Source organism: Dromaius novaehollandiae, chromosome W (assembly GCF_036370855.1).
Source record: "Dromaius novaehollandiae isolate bDroNov1 chromosome W, bDroNov1.hap1, whole genome shotgun sequence".
Taxonomy (NCBI): domain Eukaryota; kingdom Metazoa; phylum Chordata; class Aves; order Casuariiformes; family Dromaiidae; genus Dromaius; species Dromaius novaehollandiae.
The window spans coordinates 49,863,919-49,883,668 of record NC_088130.1 but is presented as its reverse complement, the minus strand read 5'-3'; the positions used below and the strand labels follow the sequence as shown (position 1 = coordinate 49,883,668).

Genomic DNA, 19,750 nt, shown 5'->3' with positions numbered 1-19,750 from the left:
GCCAGAGGTCTTCATGTGTGCTCAGTCCACAGAGCTCTCAAGTCTCCCTCCTTCATCTCTTTGTTTCTGATTTCCTTTCTTGGCTATACTCTGGCCCCAACACCAAGACAGCTACAAACCAATAGTATATGGTAAGCCCATGTTACTTGCTTTAGCCCACAGTCTGGCCTAGTCGTTGAACTTTTCCTTAGAGTTTGCAGCACTCTCTGATATTGTCTTGAGTCTGAGGGAGTATGTGACATACTGTTGCACTAATCATTGTATATGAATATAAAAAAAAATCCCTGATGAAAAAAGTATGAGTAAAACATGAGCAGAGGCATAAGAAATAAAGATATAAGGCAACACAAAGAAGCACAGGATACCAGTGAAACAGTGAGAATTATTGTAGTAACTACATTCACAGCACTCCAGCTGGCTACTCATTACACAGAACCATCAGTACACAGGTTGTTCTTCGGGAGAGGTTTACAGGAGGAGAACATCATGCTGTTTTTACAAAGGACAGCTTGGGAGAATGTGTGGATGTTAGAAAAATGTGACAGATGAGTCTTCTAGCTTGGAGTTATCACTGAGGCAAAGGAGAGGTTTGGTAGCGTGATGAAGTATGAGAAACATGAGGTATTTTGCAAAGAAGCATTCCAGTAAGAAGCAGTAATCTGGGATTTCAGAGAAAAAAGCAACATCTTGCTTCCATTTGTCTTGTTTGGTAGTGAAAGAATCAGTCAGATCATGTCAAGCTCACCTCTTGACATCATCCAAGTACCACACACTATGCTGGAGACCTCTAGAAAGCCCTGAAAATGAGAGGCTTATAGTTCTTCTCAGGGCTTGTGGATGAGTGCAGAAAGAGGGAACAGCTTAATATTTACATCCATTTTGTGTATCTGTGAAAGGTCAAGCAGAGGACAGCCCTAACCATTCTAGGACTGTTCTAAATTGCCCATCTAAAATTAGACTCCTAAATCCATAGTGAGGGACTTCAACAACCATCCTAATTTTGTAGAATTCAGCATCTAGCTTCAATACTCAGGACAATGTGACTCCAAATTTTATATGTCCTTTCTCCTTTCTCTGAAAATCCTGTCATCAGTTTTAAAGGGCTATAGTACAGAACAAATTGCAAAAAAAAAAAAAAAAAAAAAAAAAAAAGAATACCCGAAAACCTGAGGACTGTCTAGGATACTACAGTTAGAATCTGTCAGTGATTCATGTATCCACATTTCAGACTACAAGTAAAAATATTTCCCTTCCTCTTGTCCTCATTCTTAGTCTGAGATTTAAGACTCAAGTTCTGGGGTGTTTGCTTCTCCTTTGCCCCCTCTAATGGGAAGGAGAGCTCCTGTTCTCCACAGTGGGTCCACAGGGTGCCTGTGCCACCTCCCTCCTGCCAGGGATTTGCAGTAAGACTCTGTTGTCATCAGGATTAGAGCCCAGTTGTCCTGCTGCTTAGATACATACACTTAACAGAGCAGGGAGCAGTGGATGTTTTGCTACATGTTCCTTAGCTCAGATCTGCACACAGGCAATGAGCTTGCAGCATGCCTGAGGTGTCATTTTGGGGTGTCCTGTTTGCCTCCTCTTCCAGTGTTCAAGGTAGAGAGGACTGTCCTCAGCTTCTTACTACAGCTGTATAGTCAAGGGCCTCCCCATTCCAACCCTCTCCCAGCCTTTAGCAGTTATACCTACATTAAAAGTATTGTGTATTCTTTTCCAAGCCCAGAACAGAGGTGAAGGACAGAGGCATATAAAGAGATCAATTTTGCTTTAGCTACTCTTTCTCTGCATGAGGGTTTTATAACTAAGTCTTTCTTTTTTTTTTTTTTTTTGATTGCTAGGTATGCTTAAAGTGGTTGGCCAGAAAGCTTTGAACTTAACTGAAGTACAAAAAGCAAGCTGTTCATTTAATCAGCACATTTAATTCATCCTGTTTTGCATGCTGCTCCACACTGTCTTCTTTCCATATAAGGATTCTGTGGTATCTTCCTGCAGCACCCCTGCCTCTCTTCTGAAAACAGCCAAAGATGGCTTTGTGCGTATTGCTTATATATGCTATAGGCCCAACTCCTTTTCGCTGTGTAATATAGCAGCTACCTCCCTCTCATATATCTCTTCTCTTCGGGTGAGTTGTTTATATTCAAGTTCTTTTCACACCTACTGAGAGCATGCTCTTAATTTATCTTGATTCTTAATATTTATTTTCAATCTGCATGAATACATGGGAAGTAAATCAGCAATCCGAGTTTTGCTTATATTGAGGATTTATATCACTGGTAGATGTCTTCTGCCTTTAGATATTCCTTTTGTTGTAATTCTGGTTATTCATCAGATTTCTGTTTATGCAGCCATTTTTTAGAGTCTGATGAGGGTTTTCTAATGTTGTTCAAAAATTTTAGGCAAGCCTGCAAGGCAAAATTGAAAAGAGGGAGGAAAGGTTTTCTAATTTCTCAATTATATTATATTTAAAAATACAGCATATTTGTTGTGGGCTTTAGTAAGACTAGGGATGTTTGTTTGTTTGTTTGTTTTCTGCACACAGACCTGCTCATTCACTCTTGCATGATATATAGATATGCAACATTCAGTTTACAACTGATTAATAGCACCTTATGTGTAACTTTCTGTGATCTCTGTGTTTTATCTCATTTATCTTCCTACTCTAAACTGATTAAGGACAGTGTGGCACTTCAGTATTCAGAGATTATCTGCCAAAGTTTTAGAAAGGGTATTAGATTACCCTTCAGCATCTGTTCACGCACACCCCACTTTACATTACTGGACTGGTTTCAGATAACTCATTGTTTCTTTCTCAGCCTCTAAGTCCTTCCCCTGCCAGCTGTCCAGAGGGTAGAAGTTAAAATTTGTTTACCAAATGGTTGATCTATATATCATTGCTTTGAAGAATCAGAAAGAACAATTAAGATTTAAACACTGCAGCCCAAATTCTCTTCTCTACTTCTGCGTGGAAGACTGGAGCTCCCCCAGAGGCCATGAGATTGCAATGGAAAGCAATGTCCACATTTTCCTTGTCCTGTTCCACAGGACAAGCCCCTTTCCTCTGGAGCCCTTCTGCATGCTCCCAAGGGACTCCGTTGCCCTGGAGAGGAGAGGGCAGCAGTTTAGTTACATTCCAGTTTATTCTGCATTTCCCCCCAAACTTCCCACATCTGTACTTCGAGTTGGCCTTGGATTGGATACATTCCTTTTTATGGATTGTCTTTGTAGATTCTTGCCTTGGGTCTTCCCAGAATTATCCAGCTCCTATGTTCTATGCAGGGACAGATGTGAGGTCACACAGCAGAATGGTTTTGTGGAATCACATTGCCATGGATCTAAGAGCTTAAAAATATGCATAAATAAATAGTTTTGTGAGCAGTAAAATTAAAAAAGCCTGATTTCTTCCAATGCTGTGTCTTACACTGTCATCTCATCTCTCTCTTGTCCTTTTCACCTTCCTCTCAGTTTCTGTACTTACATACATCCCTGCCTACACACTACCTTGTGGTCCCTCCCCTCCTCCCTCTATGTCCATGTTTGACCACCTGGTTGGGCAAGAGACAACACATTCTGAAGCTAATTCACACATATATTGGTGTACAGTATGCGTATAAAATTGGTGACTGGATCTTGGCCAGGAAAGCCACACAGTGTCTCAACTGCAGCAGGCCAACAGATGACATCAAGGACTTTGCGCAGCCTGCAGGCCATGGCCTGTTGTAAAAACTTGATGTCTTTGAGCCTGGCAAATGAACTGAAAAGTTCTCAGGTGTGGGCAGGCAGGGAGATGGACAGCATGGTTATATAGCTGAGAAATTTTTTAGGAAGGCTAGTAAATATGGCCCCCTCTGTCTAATAAAGGTAGTCAATTCTAAGCTTTGCTCATGGCTCAGGCTCTGCTCAACGATCTGTTTAGGTTCTTTTTAGATTTATCCAGACCTTTAGACATTAATAGATGGAGAAAATTTCAGAGGTGATTCTTTTCCCTTGCTTTTCTAGAGGAAATTGGACAGGAAGGTTTTCTTCAGGTATATTATGTACAAATATGTTATAAATACTGTGCTGAGCACTAACATTATGAAAGGTAAGATTGAAGTGATTCACCTTGAATTTAGAGTGAGTCATATAGATATTTGTAGCTTCTGTAGATCTTCCATTGACTCATTCACTGGTTAATGAAAGATATATGGAAAACACTTGTCTCTAGCACAGATGAAATACACTTTTGCTGTAGACCTGTGTTTCCTAAAACTCTCTCACAGACCAAAAGGTCTTGTGTAGATCTTATTCTATGCTCAAAGATACATTGTGTGGCAGGGAGAGGTGACTGTGCGTTTTTGAAGACAAGCCCCAGTGAGAGTGAATCACATCCTTAAAATTTCTTCTTTTTCTTAAAAAAAGTTCTTAATAAAAGACCATCTCTATAGCACTTAATGGGTCCCACTAGCAGTTGCCCAATCTGCAAGTACATAATCTACAGTTAGATGATAATTTGGAGTTGATCTTTTAGCTGTCTTGGGCAAATATCAAGGAGAAGGATTAACACTCAGACTACAGTAAAATTTGTAGGAACTTGGAACTAGGCACTGAAATATCTTGTGTGACTCTGTATCTGCAGCCCCTATATCTGTAGGGTTAAATGAGCTCAGAGTAGCACACATTGCTAGGAAGACAATCAGTGCTAGCTGAAGTTTCTGAGAGGACAGGTTTCATGCCCAGAGAGATTTCTTGCTCTAGTCCCACCAGATGCTGACAAAGGCATATATAAATGAAGCCAGATTTGCTGTAACATTTCATTCAGCTGTGAACAGCAGAGACCTCACTTTCATATGTTGCTGTAGAATGCAGTTTCTGTGAAATCCAGTCACTTTCCTAAATGACAACAGCCGTGGCATCCCTTTCTTGTGGGACCTGATGGCATTACACTGATTTCAAATACATCACTTTTCCCTTCTAACCTTTCTTAGCTCTGTTGATTGGAGTAGGAAAACATGTGAGTATTCCCCAAATGCCATCACAACCCAGTGTGATGCCAGTCACAGAAGAATGGATGGAAGAAAAATTCTCCTTTCTGTCAGGGATTCTGATAGACCTTTCTGAGTTACATCCAGCAGATCTACTAAGGCTGATATTAGCACTTGGGCTTATGGCTCCCTGTGTATGCAAGCAATAGCATTGCATTTGCCTTCTATTGTCAGGAGTTTTAACAACTGAAATTGTTGAAGTTTTACCTTTTTAAGAAAATAATGAGTGCTGAAATTCTGCAAAACAAATGGGAGAGTCAGAAAAAATGAGTAGAGTCCCTGCATCTTGAGTACTGGTCATGGACTCTCTTGATATGGCCAAACTAAACACAAGGGAAAAAATAAGAGGTGTGTTAGCCTCTTAAATCAGTATGTTCTGTTTCTTTTCTTTTCTTTTCCTGGTCTGTTCTGTGTCAGTTGGGTTAGTTCTTGCATTTGCAAAATAGACAGAAAGCTTGTCTTCTCTTTGAGTACATGTGCTTACATTTGCATGTGCTCAGTGCTTATGTAACAGCTCTTTCTGGGCATAAATAGTTAAGTGATTCATACAGAGATAATTGGTGTAGCGGTTAGGATCTTTACAAGGGAGTCATACTGCTTGTAAGTGATCCACCAAATCCCATTTCCCTTAGTTAAGTCAGAGTCCCTGGTCTGTGGGATATATAGGTTCCTACATCCCCTGTCCTTATGGCTCCAAACTGGGGTTGCCACACAACTCTAATGGTGAAGAACAAGCAAAGCTGGACCTGCACCTGGGACCAGGGTCAGGAGAATGTCCATAAGTTTTCTTCACATTCTTTCACATTGAAAATTTCTCTCCTGCTCTGCATAAGAAATATGCCCAAACCTCCTCAGAACTTTTCAGGTCCACTCCAAGCTCTGGCCCAGGGAAAAGATCACAGGTCACCCTGCCCTGCCCTGCCCTACTTTGTCACCTAGTAGGCAACAAGATGAAACGCATCACTTTTTTTTTTTTTTTCCACCTACCTTGTTTGGTTCAGTCTGAGACCATATGGAGGAGTATGGGGAGAATAATACTCTGTCCAAAGCAGAGAGGAAAGAGGAGATGCCCTCTTCTGCTCTTGGAAAAGCAACCAGATAGTGGGTACTCTGAGGAGAATGTAGACATGGAAGCTGGTGGCAGGAGACAGTGCCATCATTCCAATTTCCAGGTTGGGGAAAAAAATCCAAAATCACAGATTCCAAGCTTTCTGCAGGTCCACAATACACACAGAGGTGTACTCAGCTGTTCTTGAAAACTGCCACAAGTGAAATCCTGTGTTTTTCCTTTTTCAGTTACAGGAAGTGAACATGCCTTAGGGGATCCACCTTGGCCAGAAAAGCTTCGTATCAACAAAGCTTAAATGAGTTGGCTAGCTAAACTATCCCCTGAGTGTAACTAGCTCTGGAAAAATCTTTCTCTGGTATGAGATAAGTCTGCTTAGTGTTTATTAGTTTATGTTTGTCAAATAGAGGTGTATGGGGAACCTTCACCTGATGCTGTTACTCGGTAAACAAACCCTGTAGTCTGTTAGTGAATTCTGTAACCTTGGAGCATGACAACATCCAAAGTTGTGGGTGAGACTGCTCAGAATAGATTTAGCTGGTACCTTGCAGTCATCCATATCCAAATCAATCATGTAAGGATACCTCTTAGTCAATGGCAAGAAACAGGCACTTTCAGCTCATTAGTCATTTCATTCTAGAAGTTGTCTAGAATAGACCAGATGAATTGGACCCAGAAAGACTTCTGCCAAGCCATCTAAGTCAGAGTTGTGAAGAGGTGTGACTCCTGACCTGTCTAGCTCTGCCAAGAGAAATCTCTAATAGAGATGCAGTTATACTGGCAAAAGTTCCACTGCTTAACTTTGTTTAGCTATAGGATCATGGCTGGCAGTGCATGATAGCTTATTACATTCCCAGGGCAAAATACAGTTTTGTTGATATAGCTATGTCCACACTGAAAACACTTTGCTGTTAAAGTGCAGTCATTTCCTGTACTCCATGCCTTATAAAGACCTACTGTCTGACTCATTCAGTCTTAATTGTTTGCATTGGTAGGCTTTTTTTTTTTTTTTTTTTCCTGGAAGAGTGCACGGAAAATGTTTTATCCTCTTATAAAATTCCTGAAGTAGTGTGTTGGAAAATTATCTTGTTATCCCCAGGGAACACAAAACGATTTCACTGTTGAGCTTCTGAATTGGTCACACTAGCCCTTCTAAGCTATCTGAAGATTCCTGTCTACCCAAAAACCTGTTCGATGCAGACACTTATGTCCCCTGAGAGGGTCTCTACTCACTGAAGTCAAAGGTGAAGTATCAATAGGATAATGTCAAACATTTAGGTTTTATCACCAGAGACAGGTTATAACCTCAAAAATGTGTCAGCTAACATGGTTTAACCAGCATGCTTGAAAGTGCTCATGGAGGCAGGTTGAGATATACTTTAATTTATGGCAGTTCAATATGAGCCCTAGGAGAGGCTTAGGCTGCATTGTATTAAAAGACTACTTCATTCAGTTTTCAAAAGTGTTAGAATGTTTTCAATCTAATCTCCAAATTCATAGCTGAAGGGTTGTATTCATGCCTGTATATGTTGCTGACAGCTTCCACCATATTCAGGATTTCATTTTAGTTCTGGCTTCTGGAGTCAGGTGATCACAGTATACATTTGTTTTAAGAATTGTGATGCAGAACAAAACTGGAAAATAGGAGAGCTAAGAACTGAGAACTTCAGAATGTATATACATATAAATGCGTATATATACACATACACACAGTCTAGTGATTCGTGAATCATGTAGCACTACTACTTACATTTTGAATGATTACACAAGACTTTGGGTTGTTTTTATGATTTTTTCTTGTTTTATTTCAAATCATCAAAATAAAATCTAGAGTCCAGTGACTCCCATCAGCTTCCATGAGTCAGCAGAAATACACCTGCAGTTTCCTTGAGAAGCCGCACTTGCGCAGAGGGTGAGTCAGCAGGACAATCCTGCCACCCTGTGACAGGCAGGAAGTAGACAGTGAATTGTTTAACACTGTTGTTGCTTGCTTCTGGAAGCTGTCCCAAAATAAATTTTGTTCAGTATTGTCCCAAATAGCAAAATGTGGCCAGAGTAGTTTGTAACTTACCTTCAGAATCTCAAAGGAAAAAATATATAATCGCGTAACTCATATTCCTCTCATTAATCAGCATCATTTAACAATGGGATTAAGGCAGTTGCCTTCTTCAGTTTTAAATATCTGCGAAAAAAGGCAGAGGCTCAAGTGTTCAGATGAAAACTAGGCCACCAATGTTCTAACTCAAAATTTCAGACCTCCGACCTTTTGCACTTGCAGGTGTACAGGTAGTGGTGCAAGGACACAGTGATGGAATCATATTTTTATGCCTTCAGGGTTCTAGTGTAGTTTTGAAAGATTCCTCTGTTCTGCCTCCAGGGGGTAACACAATATGCAACTTTAAAGACAAAATGCTGATAGAATTTATACCAGCTCTGGTGTAAAATGTACAGTTGCGAAAGTCACATACCTTGATGTTTTAGTAAAACACTCAATAACGTGTCTTCCTTATCAACAAAAAGTAAAATGACTCATATGATAGCACTGCCACATGGCTTGCAAGCTGGATGAATCCTTAACAAGGAAAGCATGTGATAATATATCACAGGTGGCATTTATGACCTAGTAAGCTTTTTCAGTGATTGAGGTTAAGTCTAATTTTTTAACCCTTTCATTAGGACCTTGACACAGGCATTTCAGAACACATTTCATGTGCATATGAGCCTCAGTTATGTTTGAAAGAGGCTGTGCAAAGTATCAAATGAGACAAATAACCAAAAATGATCTAGCAAGATCAGACATAAGAGAAGCAATAGCAGAATTCATTTAAACTTGAGAAATGAAACCTAAAACAATAGAGGAAATAAAATCCAAAGCAGTGTATTTGAGAAATGGGAGAAACTTAGAAGACATTCTTGGCAGAACAGGGAGAAAGGGATTAATGGCTACAAATATGAAACAAATCTGATAATGAGATATGACAGTAAAAAGTCAGTGTCAGTCCAGAATTCTAGAGAACTGTTTGATGAGAAGTTCCCTAAAATATGGACTTTTTGTTGCCATGTACTTGACATGGAGGAAATTTTCAGGTGAACAAATTATACTGGAAATATGAATCTGCATTTGATATTTAAAAGAGAAAAAGTAGAAAGGAAAAATAAAACACCCTGTTTGACCTACCTAAATGCACACTTTACTGCACTGTGCCTGTAAAAACTTTGTTATCACCAGAATAGTGTTGCTGTGCTGGTGCTCTGTGGGGTTGAAGGAGGAAGGCTAAGAGAACCACCACAAGCACAGGAAGGGCTTTTCAGCCAAATAATGCAGTCCAAGGTTAAGGGGACCATTGCTGGTACAGAGAAAGTGGGAGATATTGGATCCAAGTGTGTATGACCAAGAGGACCTGCTCAACTTCAATATTCCTCACTTAAATATCTTTTTTATTTCATTTTATATTAAAAGCACATCACAGCAAGAAAGAAAAACAGCAAATTAGAGGAGACATACGTGTGTGTCTGTATCTGTTTCCTGATATATATGAATATGAAATAGTAGCCAAAAATACATTTTAAAATGACAACAAATCACTCATTTATTTAAGAACAGGCATTGTAGTTGCATTAGTAAATGTACCCAGTATTCCTTTTCAGCATTATTCACAGCTATGTTTTTCAAATATGACAGGAGAGTTAGGATCAGCTGTATTGATTAGGGTCATTACTCAGACTTCCAAAGACAGTCTGTGCAATCAACATAAATTGGTGATTAACAGGATCATTTATTTGGAAGCATCTGGAACATGAAACCATGGGGATAGTCAAAAGATCTGTGAGTGCAGACTGTATTTTGCCTTTTATTGTTTCCATGAATATTATTTTCCTTGTAAATACTTTTTTCTGTCTCCTTTTATACCCTAATCTTTGATGATTGTGTGCACTGTGCATGTCTAGTAGGAGCTTTGAAGGATGATAATTTAATGGTGGGTTTCTCAGTGGGGAGAAAATTAAAATGTACAGCCTTTTGTCTGTATGGTGAGTTGCTAAATCACTTTGCACAGTGTGACACAGCTTGCGGCATTATACATGACATAAAAACTCTTCATTAACTTGTATTGTTACTGTGTCCTACTGTGAAAAATGTGGTATATTAGTTGGTCTATTTATAAGTAAACCTTGTTGTAGGAGAAGATTTTGTACTTCTCTGAATAATATAAATATTGAAGTCTATTTTATATAGTTTTATCATGGCACAAAACATGCAAAATAAGTTGAAAGATCTTTCTGCCTTTAACATCTATCACAGTCCTTATTGTGTCTTCACTACTGTCTGTGTAAGCTTTTACCAAGCAAAAGGCCTGGAAAGGAAATATATAATAAACATCAGAAAAGGAAAGAAGTACAGTTGACTTTGACAGGGACTTCACAGTCTATTATTAATTCTGCACACCTGCAGCTGAAGTCCACCTTGCCTAGGTGTAGGTGAGAAGTGCCTGTGTGAGCACTCTGTCGTCTGCCTTCGTGACACAAAGGCTACCGAGTCTGTGGCTGTCGGGATGACATGCTGCATGTTGGGACCTTACTCTGCCTATGGCTGTTCCTTTGCATCACCATTGGCTGTTTCAGTGCCAGCTGCAGAGTGCTGTCCATACAAGGTACAGGGAAAGACCGGACCTGGTGGGCTTTTCTTCTAAAAAGATGGCCATTAGAGCTCAGGCACTGGCTCCACTGAGGAGGAGGAGGGATATAGAGTATAGCACTGTCTTATAGCACAGCCTTTTTCCTTTTCATGTAGTAAATGCATAATTGGGCTCCTGCTACATTGGTACTGGAAAGTAGTTTCAAGGTGTGGATGACAGCTGGGAAGAAAGCAGGATGCAGAGATGGTGCCAAAGATGCAAAAATTAAGGACATCTGCAACCTGATTTATTTAATACAAATTAAGTATGCCCTGCAGGCTTCTGGTCCTTCACCCTAACTTTGACTAGAGACATACCTAAGAATTACAGTTTGAACATGAATATCTTCTGTCCACACTATACTGATTTGTTACCATATACCAGCCATCCAGTGAACTTGCATTTTAGTGTCAAAAATGAATCTTCTTCGATAATAACAGACTATTATTTCAAACAGCACTGTACAGACAAGGCACTGAGGCTGATTTGTGGGCTGTTAAGAAATTTTTTTGTGTATTACACTAAAAATGAAATGTAATGCAATATAGTACTCAGCAGTGGATTCTGGATGGGAACACACTTCTTTGTGAAAGGCAGGAATAGATAGTAATGGCTGATTATAAGGAAAGAAAATTCTGATTGATCAAGCTCTGCCTATCTGCCTATCTGCCATCATAGGCACCACACAGAATTAAATAGTTAACAATCAATGACATGTCAGTTCTTATTGTGTTGTGTTAAATACAGACGAAGGGCATTCCCAGTAGCGGACACTACTGGGCAGACATTACTGAGCAAGCATATACTTCTCCCATACAATGGTAATGGATTGTCACTAAGATACTTACATAAGAATAAGTGTCATAAATACATAGACAGTGTCAGGTCTTACATATTTTCTTGTCCTCTTTTTGGAGGAGTTCTCCATTGCAAAATGAGAAGTGACATTTTCTTACATAAAAATCTAGTACATAGACTAAGACATTAGCTCAGTTTTACCCAACAAAAGAACTGGAAATACATTTTGGCTCTCATTATGACCTATCAAAGCTGAAATGTGGCATGTGGTTTTCTGAACAAAGTTATGGCCTCAGAAACTTGCAGTGCAGTTTCTGTTAAGATTGCTTTTCTGCTTTGTTCACCAGCAAAAATAAATTTATTCTCCCTAAAGTAAACCCAGTTACTGCTGGAACATGGAAAACCTGTAACGTTCAGTGTAATGCTCATTTTGACTAGTCTGCTGGCTGAAAATGAACCTGAACTTTGTTAGTGCCACTCATCACACAGCTTCTGCATCGTCAATTTATCTTCCTCCAAGGGAGGGTTAAGTGTGCAGCCTTTCATTGCAAGGTGTGCACACTTAGATTCTGCACAGGGAAGATAAAGCTGTCAGAAGGAAGTGATGAGTCATTGCTGTTCTTCTGGTTTCTTAAATATTGGCTTATTTCAAAATCATAAGGCATTTTTCAATTCATTTGCCCTTTAATCCAGAAAGAAACTATAATGATGTTTAAATAATACCTGACAGACCAAACCCTGTTAGTCCTAGCAGCTATTCATGTACCCAGGTCTGTTGCAAGAGTAAAGGAGTTGGTATATCCCATTTTTGCTATTACATCCACTTCTCCCTGGATCCTTTTGCCTTGCTGCTGTGTGGAACTGAGCACAGAAAAAATTATATTTGTTCTCTCTCTCTCTCTCTCTCTCTCTCTCTCTCTTTTTTTTTTTTTTTTTTTTCTTTTTTGGCCCCTTCCGTCCATGTCCAATACTGCTATTTCACTGGGAGATCTTAGCCTGTTCTCTATCATACATCAATAAACACATTAAGTCAACAGGTGCCTGGTACCACCACTATAATTCAGTAGCAGATTCAGTATGCAATCATCTATTCGGAATAAAAGCAGAGATGTACTAGCTTCAGATCCTCTAAGAGAAGGGCTTACCTCTGCCCAATTCCCCATTACTATCACAGATTCATCTACCTCGACTTTCTATTATGATAATTATTTCCTTTATTGATTGATTTTCATGGTTTTCACTAATTGCTTCAATAATTTTGAAGGGGTTCATGAAGACAGGATGTCAAACAATTTGTAGTAGTCATAATCACTGATCTTATGTGGCCCTTGGCTGGAGCATGCCAGAATGATCAAACATTAGTGTTGCAATAGTTTGTGTTTAAAAGTCACAGGTATCCAAACTCTTCTTGACAGTAATTGAAGGAGGAAAGATTCTGAGCTGTTTCTCAAAACTAATTCTCTTCCTTGGGGCTGTGAATTCCTCCAGCTGCTAATAAGTTCAACTAAAATCTGGAAAATGTTATGGTCTTTTTATTATTACTAATATTATTACTAATTATTGCTATTATATTACTACTATACCAATATGCAGGTCCATAAAAAGTCTACTACACAAATAAATACCCAAAAGCCTGAGGCTATCCCAGGACCCTTCTGCTTCATTTTGGCTCTGAGTAATTCAAATTCTTAAAATCTAGCACTGTTTTCAAAATCCCAATCAGCAAGTTGAGTTGGGGTTGTGGGTTGGTAGATTTATATACTTTGGATGGCTCATCTCCCACTAAGAGTGGATTATTCTGGAGAACAGATGGGAGGCCTGAGGCCACCTCCCTCCCTGCCCTCCCTGCTGCAGGGTCTGAGTGCCAAGTGCAGAGCAGCTGGTACACAGCTAGCTTCCAAATGGCCACTAACATTGCAGAGTGCAATGATTTAATGTGCTGTGTAGAATAATCCTGGACAGGCCCCATCTCCATCACATCCCCAAGTAGGGGGTGACCAGGATAGACAGAGGTATGAGGGCCTGAGGAACATAACCTATCAGGCTCATTGGGAATAATAAGAGCTTAGGAGGGGGTAAAGCAGGGCATGGGGGAAGACATGGGGCTTATGATATGCACTGAAGACATCTGATAATAAGAGGGAGACATCAGACCCACCCCACGGAAAAGGCAGATTAACTGGGAAGCGTGCCAAAGGCCCTCCCAGACAACGAGGGTAGGAAAGCATTCCTGACATGATCCCATCCCCTGAAAAGGCTGGACTAGCAGAGCTTGCCCTTACTATCCCAGTCCGTGTTGGGGTGGGAGGGAACTGTGCCATACCTTCCCACATCACAAGAAGGGGATTAGGAGAAGGGGGAAAGATACTCTCCATTGCCTCAATTACAGAAGTAAAATGGTTTCTCCCGAAAATGCTGGAGGACAGGCCTTCTTGCTCCAAGGTAGCCAGCCATTCAGCACTCTCACCTGCAAATAAATGAAGGAAGTTCAACTACATACTTTTGGGCAAACCTCCAAACTTATCGATGCTGATCTGAAACTGCCATTCCCCAAAAATTCAGACTTAGATAACTGAAAAAGTTTTGGGATAGATAACCTGGAATCCACCTCAGCACCGACGGTCCATGAAGGAGCTTTTGAAGCATCATGCTGGGGACAGAGATGAGAGTTTTTAAGAACAACCTGTGAGCTCAGCACAACAGTAGCTTCAACAAATAAGAATATTTTGGTTTTCACTTGGGAGGGGATTGCTTGCTTGGTTTTGTTTTTTCCTGGCAAGATGCTGCATTCCAGTTAATTGCATACTCCTTTCTGAAACCAGAACATCGGAAGTACAACACGTTTCCTGAACTTGCTCAAATAAGCATTATACGTGGTCCCCTTTGGAGCACTTTTATTAGGGTGATTCTCTGCTGTCAGTACATGTGACTTATTACATCTAAAAAGCCCATAGACACTAGCCCTTGTAGAGACTGTAACAGTCCTTGGAGGGCTCTGGGGCCAACTTTTAGTGCATGGATTACAATTGTTGCTAAAATTCAGATTCCTGAGAGATATTTACTGCACAGACACATCTGTATCTAATAGATATAAATGTTTATTTGTTTGTTTGTTTGCTGTCTATGGATAAGAATGTACTGGAGACTACTCCAGGTTAGATTAACTATGTATTCTGGAAATTATTATATGGGTTATTAAAAAGTGATCCTCTGGGAGTATATTCCAAGTAAATCCTAAAGTATGCTAGACAGTGGATACAACTTGAAATGTATGAAGCACAACAAGTGGCTTGTTTGCTCTCTGTAGCAACTTCAGCATGGCATAGTGCCATGTGCATACTCGAGTTAAGTTTGAACAAGGCAGCTTGGACAAAGCTAACCACTGCAGCAGTGCTACCATATTGCTCTGTGCTAGCTGACTTGGCTTCCAGAATCTCAGCTACCTCAGCCGGCTCCGGCTGAGTATTTCTAAACCACACTCCATCATGCAGTGCAGATATTCCCTGTAACCTGCCTACACAAACACACAAACATCATAGTTACCTGGATAATTATTTAAATTGTTGCATGTGAAGAGGTTGGGAGCATACTGATGCACGTAGGTTAGGTCTCCTGCTTTTTTTGAAATGCTGGTTCTTTAATGATTGGTTTCAGTCTCCTTTCTAGAGCCAAGATCTTTATTCAGTTGATTCTTTCATAAACCCCATGCAGAATCTTACCTGAGAAAAGACTTAGGCCTTTTGGCTCTTCTCTGATCTTTTCCCAAAACACAATACTCTGCAATATAGACTGTCTACTTGCTAATTCTTCTCTTTCATGAAGGTCCTTTTTACTATGCTTGGTTATAACTAGAATTGATGTTTAATTTTTCTTTGGCAGGCTTGGAGGGGTAGTCTGTGGTAATGGTGTCTTTTGTCTTTATAATGATGTATTTACTGTATGCATTGTAATATTCACTTTGAAAGCTGTGTGCTCATAAAAGATGAGGTAACAGTGGGTAGCTCTGCCTAGGCAACATTGGTATTATTCTCTCCTTTAGTAAATGTCAGTGTTAGAAGTAGTAGCAATATGAAATCTTGTCATACTCTTTTGAAGTAATAAGCAATTTTTTCAGAAGAATATTTTGTAAACTAATCAAGTATTACAAGGCATTTCCTAGGAGCAGAACTAGGTAGAATATGAGTACTGAAGCAATGTGTGTATGGACATATGACAATGTGAACTGTTTAACATTTCCATTCCTTTAGGTTTAATTTCAAACAAAGTAGAATTGCAAAACTGCCTTTTAAGCAGTTCTTCACAGGTTATTTCATTCCATCAAACAAGGAAATAAGCCTCCATATTATCTTTGAGAGTCTTCTACTATAACAGTCCAAAACTCTCTGGTAATTCATTGGTGTAACTTTGCAGTACTTTGAACCATTACTGCAGAATACAGTACTGGTTTTAGATGAGAAAATAGCACTGCTTTAGTTGGCATTCAGGAAGCGTTCTCCTCTGGCAGGGAGTATGGTGGAATCGTACAATGGGGAGAACAAGTCTTGCGCTGATCACTGAAAGTAATGGATCATTGCATTGCTGCATTAATCTGCCTCTCTGGTGTATATACATTATAAAAATTTGAGCATGTTGCAGATTGCCTGTCTACAAAACAAGTAGAAAGTGAAAGATTTACAGGGTAAATTCCTATTGACATACACCAGGTCAGAGAAACTGAACAAGAATTAGTGTATTCAGCTTACTGCAAACATCAGCTTTGCCTTTTCGTATCTTCAGTCTTCCTGAGGCTAAAGTTCTTTATGAGGACAATGTTATGTGTTTTGGATTAGTCAGAAGCCTCGGTCATTTGAAAGGCCATATATGCCAGAGATGGCAGAATCTGTTTTTTTAATGACCTATGTTTTGGCTTTTGTGGAGAACTGTGGAAAAAAGTCTATAGAAGCCATTAGTGCAAATGTATGTCAAAAAGAAAACAGAACAGTGGTAAGCCTATTAAATTATTTGAGTCCAATCTCCTACTGATGCAGGATTGGGTGGGGATATGTTGGACTGTTTTTTCACAGTCAGTCAGTTGTACTTTTGCACTACGGAGTCATTTGCAAACCATGAGCTGTTAGAATCATTATCAAGAACAAGAACTCTTCTCTTGATGCCTAAAAAAAACCCTTAGAAGATGAGACATAAGCAAACCAGATTAGAAATCTAAGAATGAAACAACTGGCCTTGATAATGGGAAGCATTTGAATGCATAGGTTCACAGTTCATAGAATGAAAATTGCAGCTTGCTCCATTTGAATGAAGGATTTTACATTCTTAAGCAAATAAACTCAAGTAAGGTCTGTGGAGCGTACAGCTGCAAAATAAGGCTGAATGAATCTTCTTTACAGTGGTGAGATGATATTTTTTCAAGTTATATTTCTTCAGAATTTAAGTTTTGCAGAAAATGCAGTACAATTAATTCTTTCAGTGAAACCTAATATATTTACTATATATTTTGCTTTTGAAACATCTTAAGTTATGTACCAATTGTACCCCAGCTCATAACTGATCAAAACTGAGATCTTTTATAATCCCTAATGGATTGTCCTGCTATTATGTTTGACTTGCTAGTATTTGCAAAGTTGCTATGGTGACAATTGTAGCTCTGGTTAAAAAAATATAATAATCCTATTTTGTTTAACCACAAATTCCATAAGATCTCAGCATGATTCCAAAAGTACATTTCCACCAAAATGTATGCATTGTGCCCTCTTTTCTGAGCAACTGTATCTGTCGTAAAATATAAGTGTAAAGGGAACTCTAACCTCTGCTTTGGTCATAGTACCTTATGACAGTCTATTCAAATCACTATATGTTTTTTAAATAGCTTTAGAATAGCAAATTTTCCATTCCTTGAAGAAAAGATCAGAGCAGACCCAAGGGAAGAATCCACAGTACAAAATTCCTAGGGCTTGCTTCAGCTTCTTTGTGATCATTCTGGTAAGGCAAAGCAGCCCTAAAGTCAGTCTGACCATGCCCTTTAATATTCCTCTGACCTGCACTGCAGACACATCCCATGCAGCTTTAAGGTGAGCTTCAGCACACTGATTTGACTTATGCCAAGGGGGCCTGAGTCTGGCTTTGGGGCACAAAGATTGCTTGTAGAAGCCTTTGCCCATGGACCCACACAGATCAGCTTCCAAAATACCTTGGCAAAAGATTTTTGAAGCTTTTGGAGATTTCAACTCTCACACAGACCTAGGGCACTGATACGCAGCAGGATTCCCTTCCAGTGCACCCTCTCATAAATGTGTAGTTAACCTTGTCCAAGGAGGAAGAGAGCCGCTCTTCACTGACCTCTGGAAAAATCTCTTTCTCTCCCCATTGATTGTATAGGGTGTGAACTGATATTAACATCCTGCCAAGCACTGAAATCATGAGCCTAAAGCCAGGCATAGTGACAAAATTCTCTGCAAGACAAAGAGTATTTTAGGTAATAGAGGTTATATTTACATTGAAGTGCAGGTACTGCTCTCAGCTGGAAGGTGGTAGCCAGCAGCGTCACTCCCCATAGGGCCTGGAGCCAGGACATGGTGCCCTCCTTCCTAAAAGTGGGTCCGAGTATCAGCAGAGTGGTGGCAGTCAGATGCTGAGAGGCGCTAAGAGTGTGCTCCTAAGTTGCCCATGAGCTGCGTCGCATTCAAACTGCAAAGAAAGCTTGGTAGGGTGAGTTGTTTCACCAGCAGCACGCACGGTCCTCATAGTGTTTCAAGACCTGGGATGCTCCTATTCAGCTGTAGTCAAGGTTAGGGCTTGAATAATTTAAATGAAAGGTAAATTAAAGTTCAAACTCAGCCCCAACCATGGCTTAATGTACAATGTAAATATTGCTGTCATCCTGCTAGATAAAAGAGCTATAGTGGAACGTGCTGGAGAGAAACAACAGAAGGAAAAAAGAGTGGCTTTGAAGTTTTGCTGATAAATTTAGATCCTAATTTTAAAAGGTGAAAGATAAGATTTGAATAAGCTGCTGATTTTGTTTCAAAGCTCTGGTTTTAGATGATAAGGTTTGCTTTAAAATGGGAAAATGTTTTTTCTTCAATGTGTAGGAGAAAGTGTCACAGCTTCTTTCTAAAAATGTAGGAAGAAATGCTGATGGCAGGAGAAAACTTGGAAACACTGTCTTGTTTTAACGAGCAAAAGTAAGGCCTGTGTTGATACTGTTCCTCTAATAATAATTCCTGACAGGTAATCCTTAGTTTATTTGAAATCCAGATTCAAACAGAATCGTGTTAGCCTGGATGTCAAAATCAGTATTGTCTTTGTTTGTCTTGTAACAATTCTGTTTGAAATTGATTTAAGGGAAATTTGCTTTGCTTTGACTTTTCTCCCTCTCTGTCTCTCTTTTAAGGTCAACTCAAATCAAAACATACTCTTGGGATAATGCCCAGGTTATTTTGGTCGGTAACAAATGTGACATGGAGGATGAGCGGGTAATCTTCACTGAGAGAGGCAAACATTTAGCAGAGCAACTCGGTAAGAAAATAAATGACAAAAGCTTTATGATTGTTTGTAACAATGCACAACATAATGTCACTAATTGCTAAACATTTGTAATGAAACGTTCATGATATAATCATTGTAAGGAAATACAGCTATACAACACCTCTATTTTGTTTCTGCATGCTGAGGTTTAAACTGCCCCTGCTGGTATCACGTAAACTATAACATTATTAGAATGGACATGTGTCCAGTGATGACCTTATGCAGAACTGTGAGATGCCATCTAAAAGGGCCCGCAAGACCAGTGTTGGCTCAAAAGCTGGCTTAGACTAAGGACATCTCTCATAAAACCTCCTTTATTCTGTTCCTTAGATAAGAAGTACATTAGGGACCTTGTGATAAGCAACAAAAGATTGTGCGTATATATGCAGATATAAATAATATGTTTATGTAGGTATAGACATATATAGATATGTTCTAGCCAGGGAAAATTAAGGAAAAAAAAAATCTAAGAGAAGGATCATTTACCACTGTAAGATTTAGCTTGTCCCAAACTGGGCAATTAGGAGGAGTTCCTGCCTTCCTTCTAAGCTTTGGCTGTTTCTTCTTACTCAAGATCTGGGGGGAAGCTTTTGAAGTGAGAGAATAAAAATGCCAATACAGAAATGGAGGCTTCAGTCTAGCTTGCCTTTTGGAACTGATATTTTGAT

The 19,750-nt window shown here is 39.6% G+C and overlaps 1 protein-coding gene across 1 annotated transcript in view; it reads left to right on the top strand.

Moving 5' to 3' along the window:
* LOC112995774 (ras-related protein Rab-3C) overlaps positions 1 to 19,750 on the top strand; it is a 139,915-nt gene that overhangs the window by 101,646 nt on the left and 18,519 nt on the right. Inside the window, exon 4 of the mRNA XM_064499766.1 lies at positions 18,949 to 19,073. Within this exon, the coding sequence (XP_064355836.1) occupies positions 18,949 to 19,073 (125 nt within the window). The remainder of the gene's footprint in view (positions 1 to 18,948; positions 19,074 to 19,750) is intronic.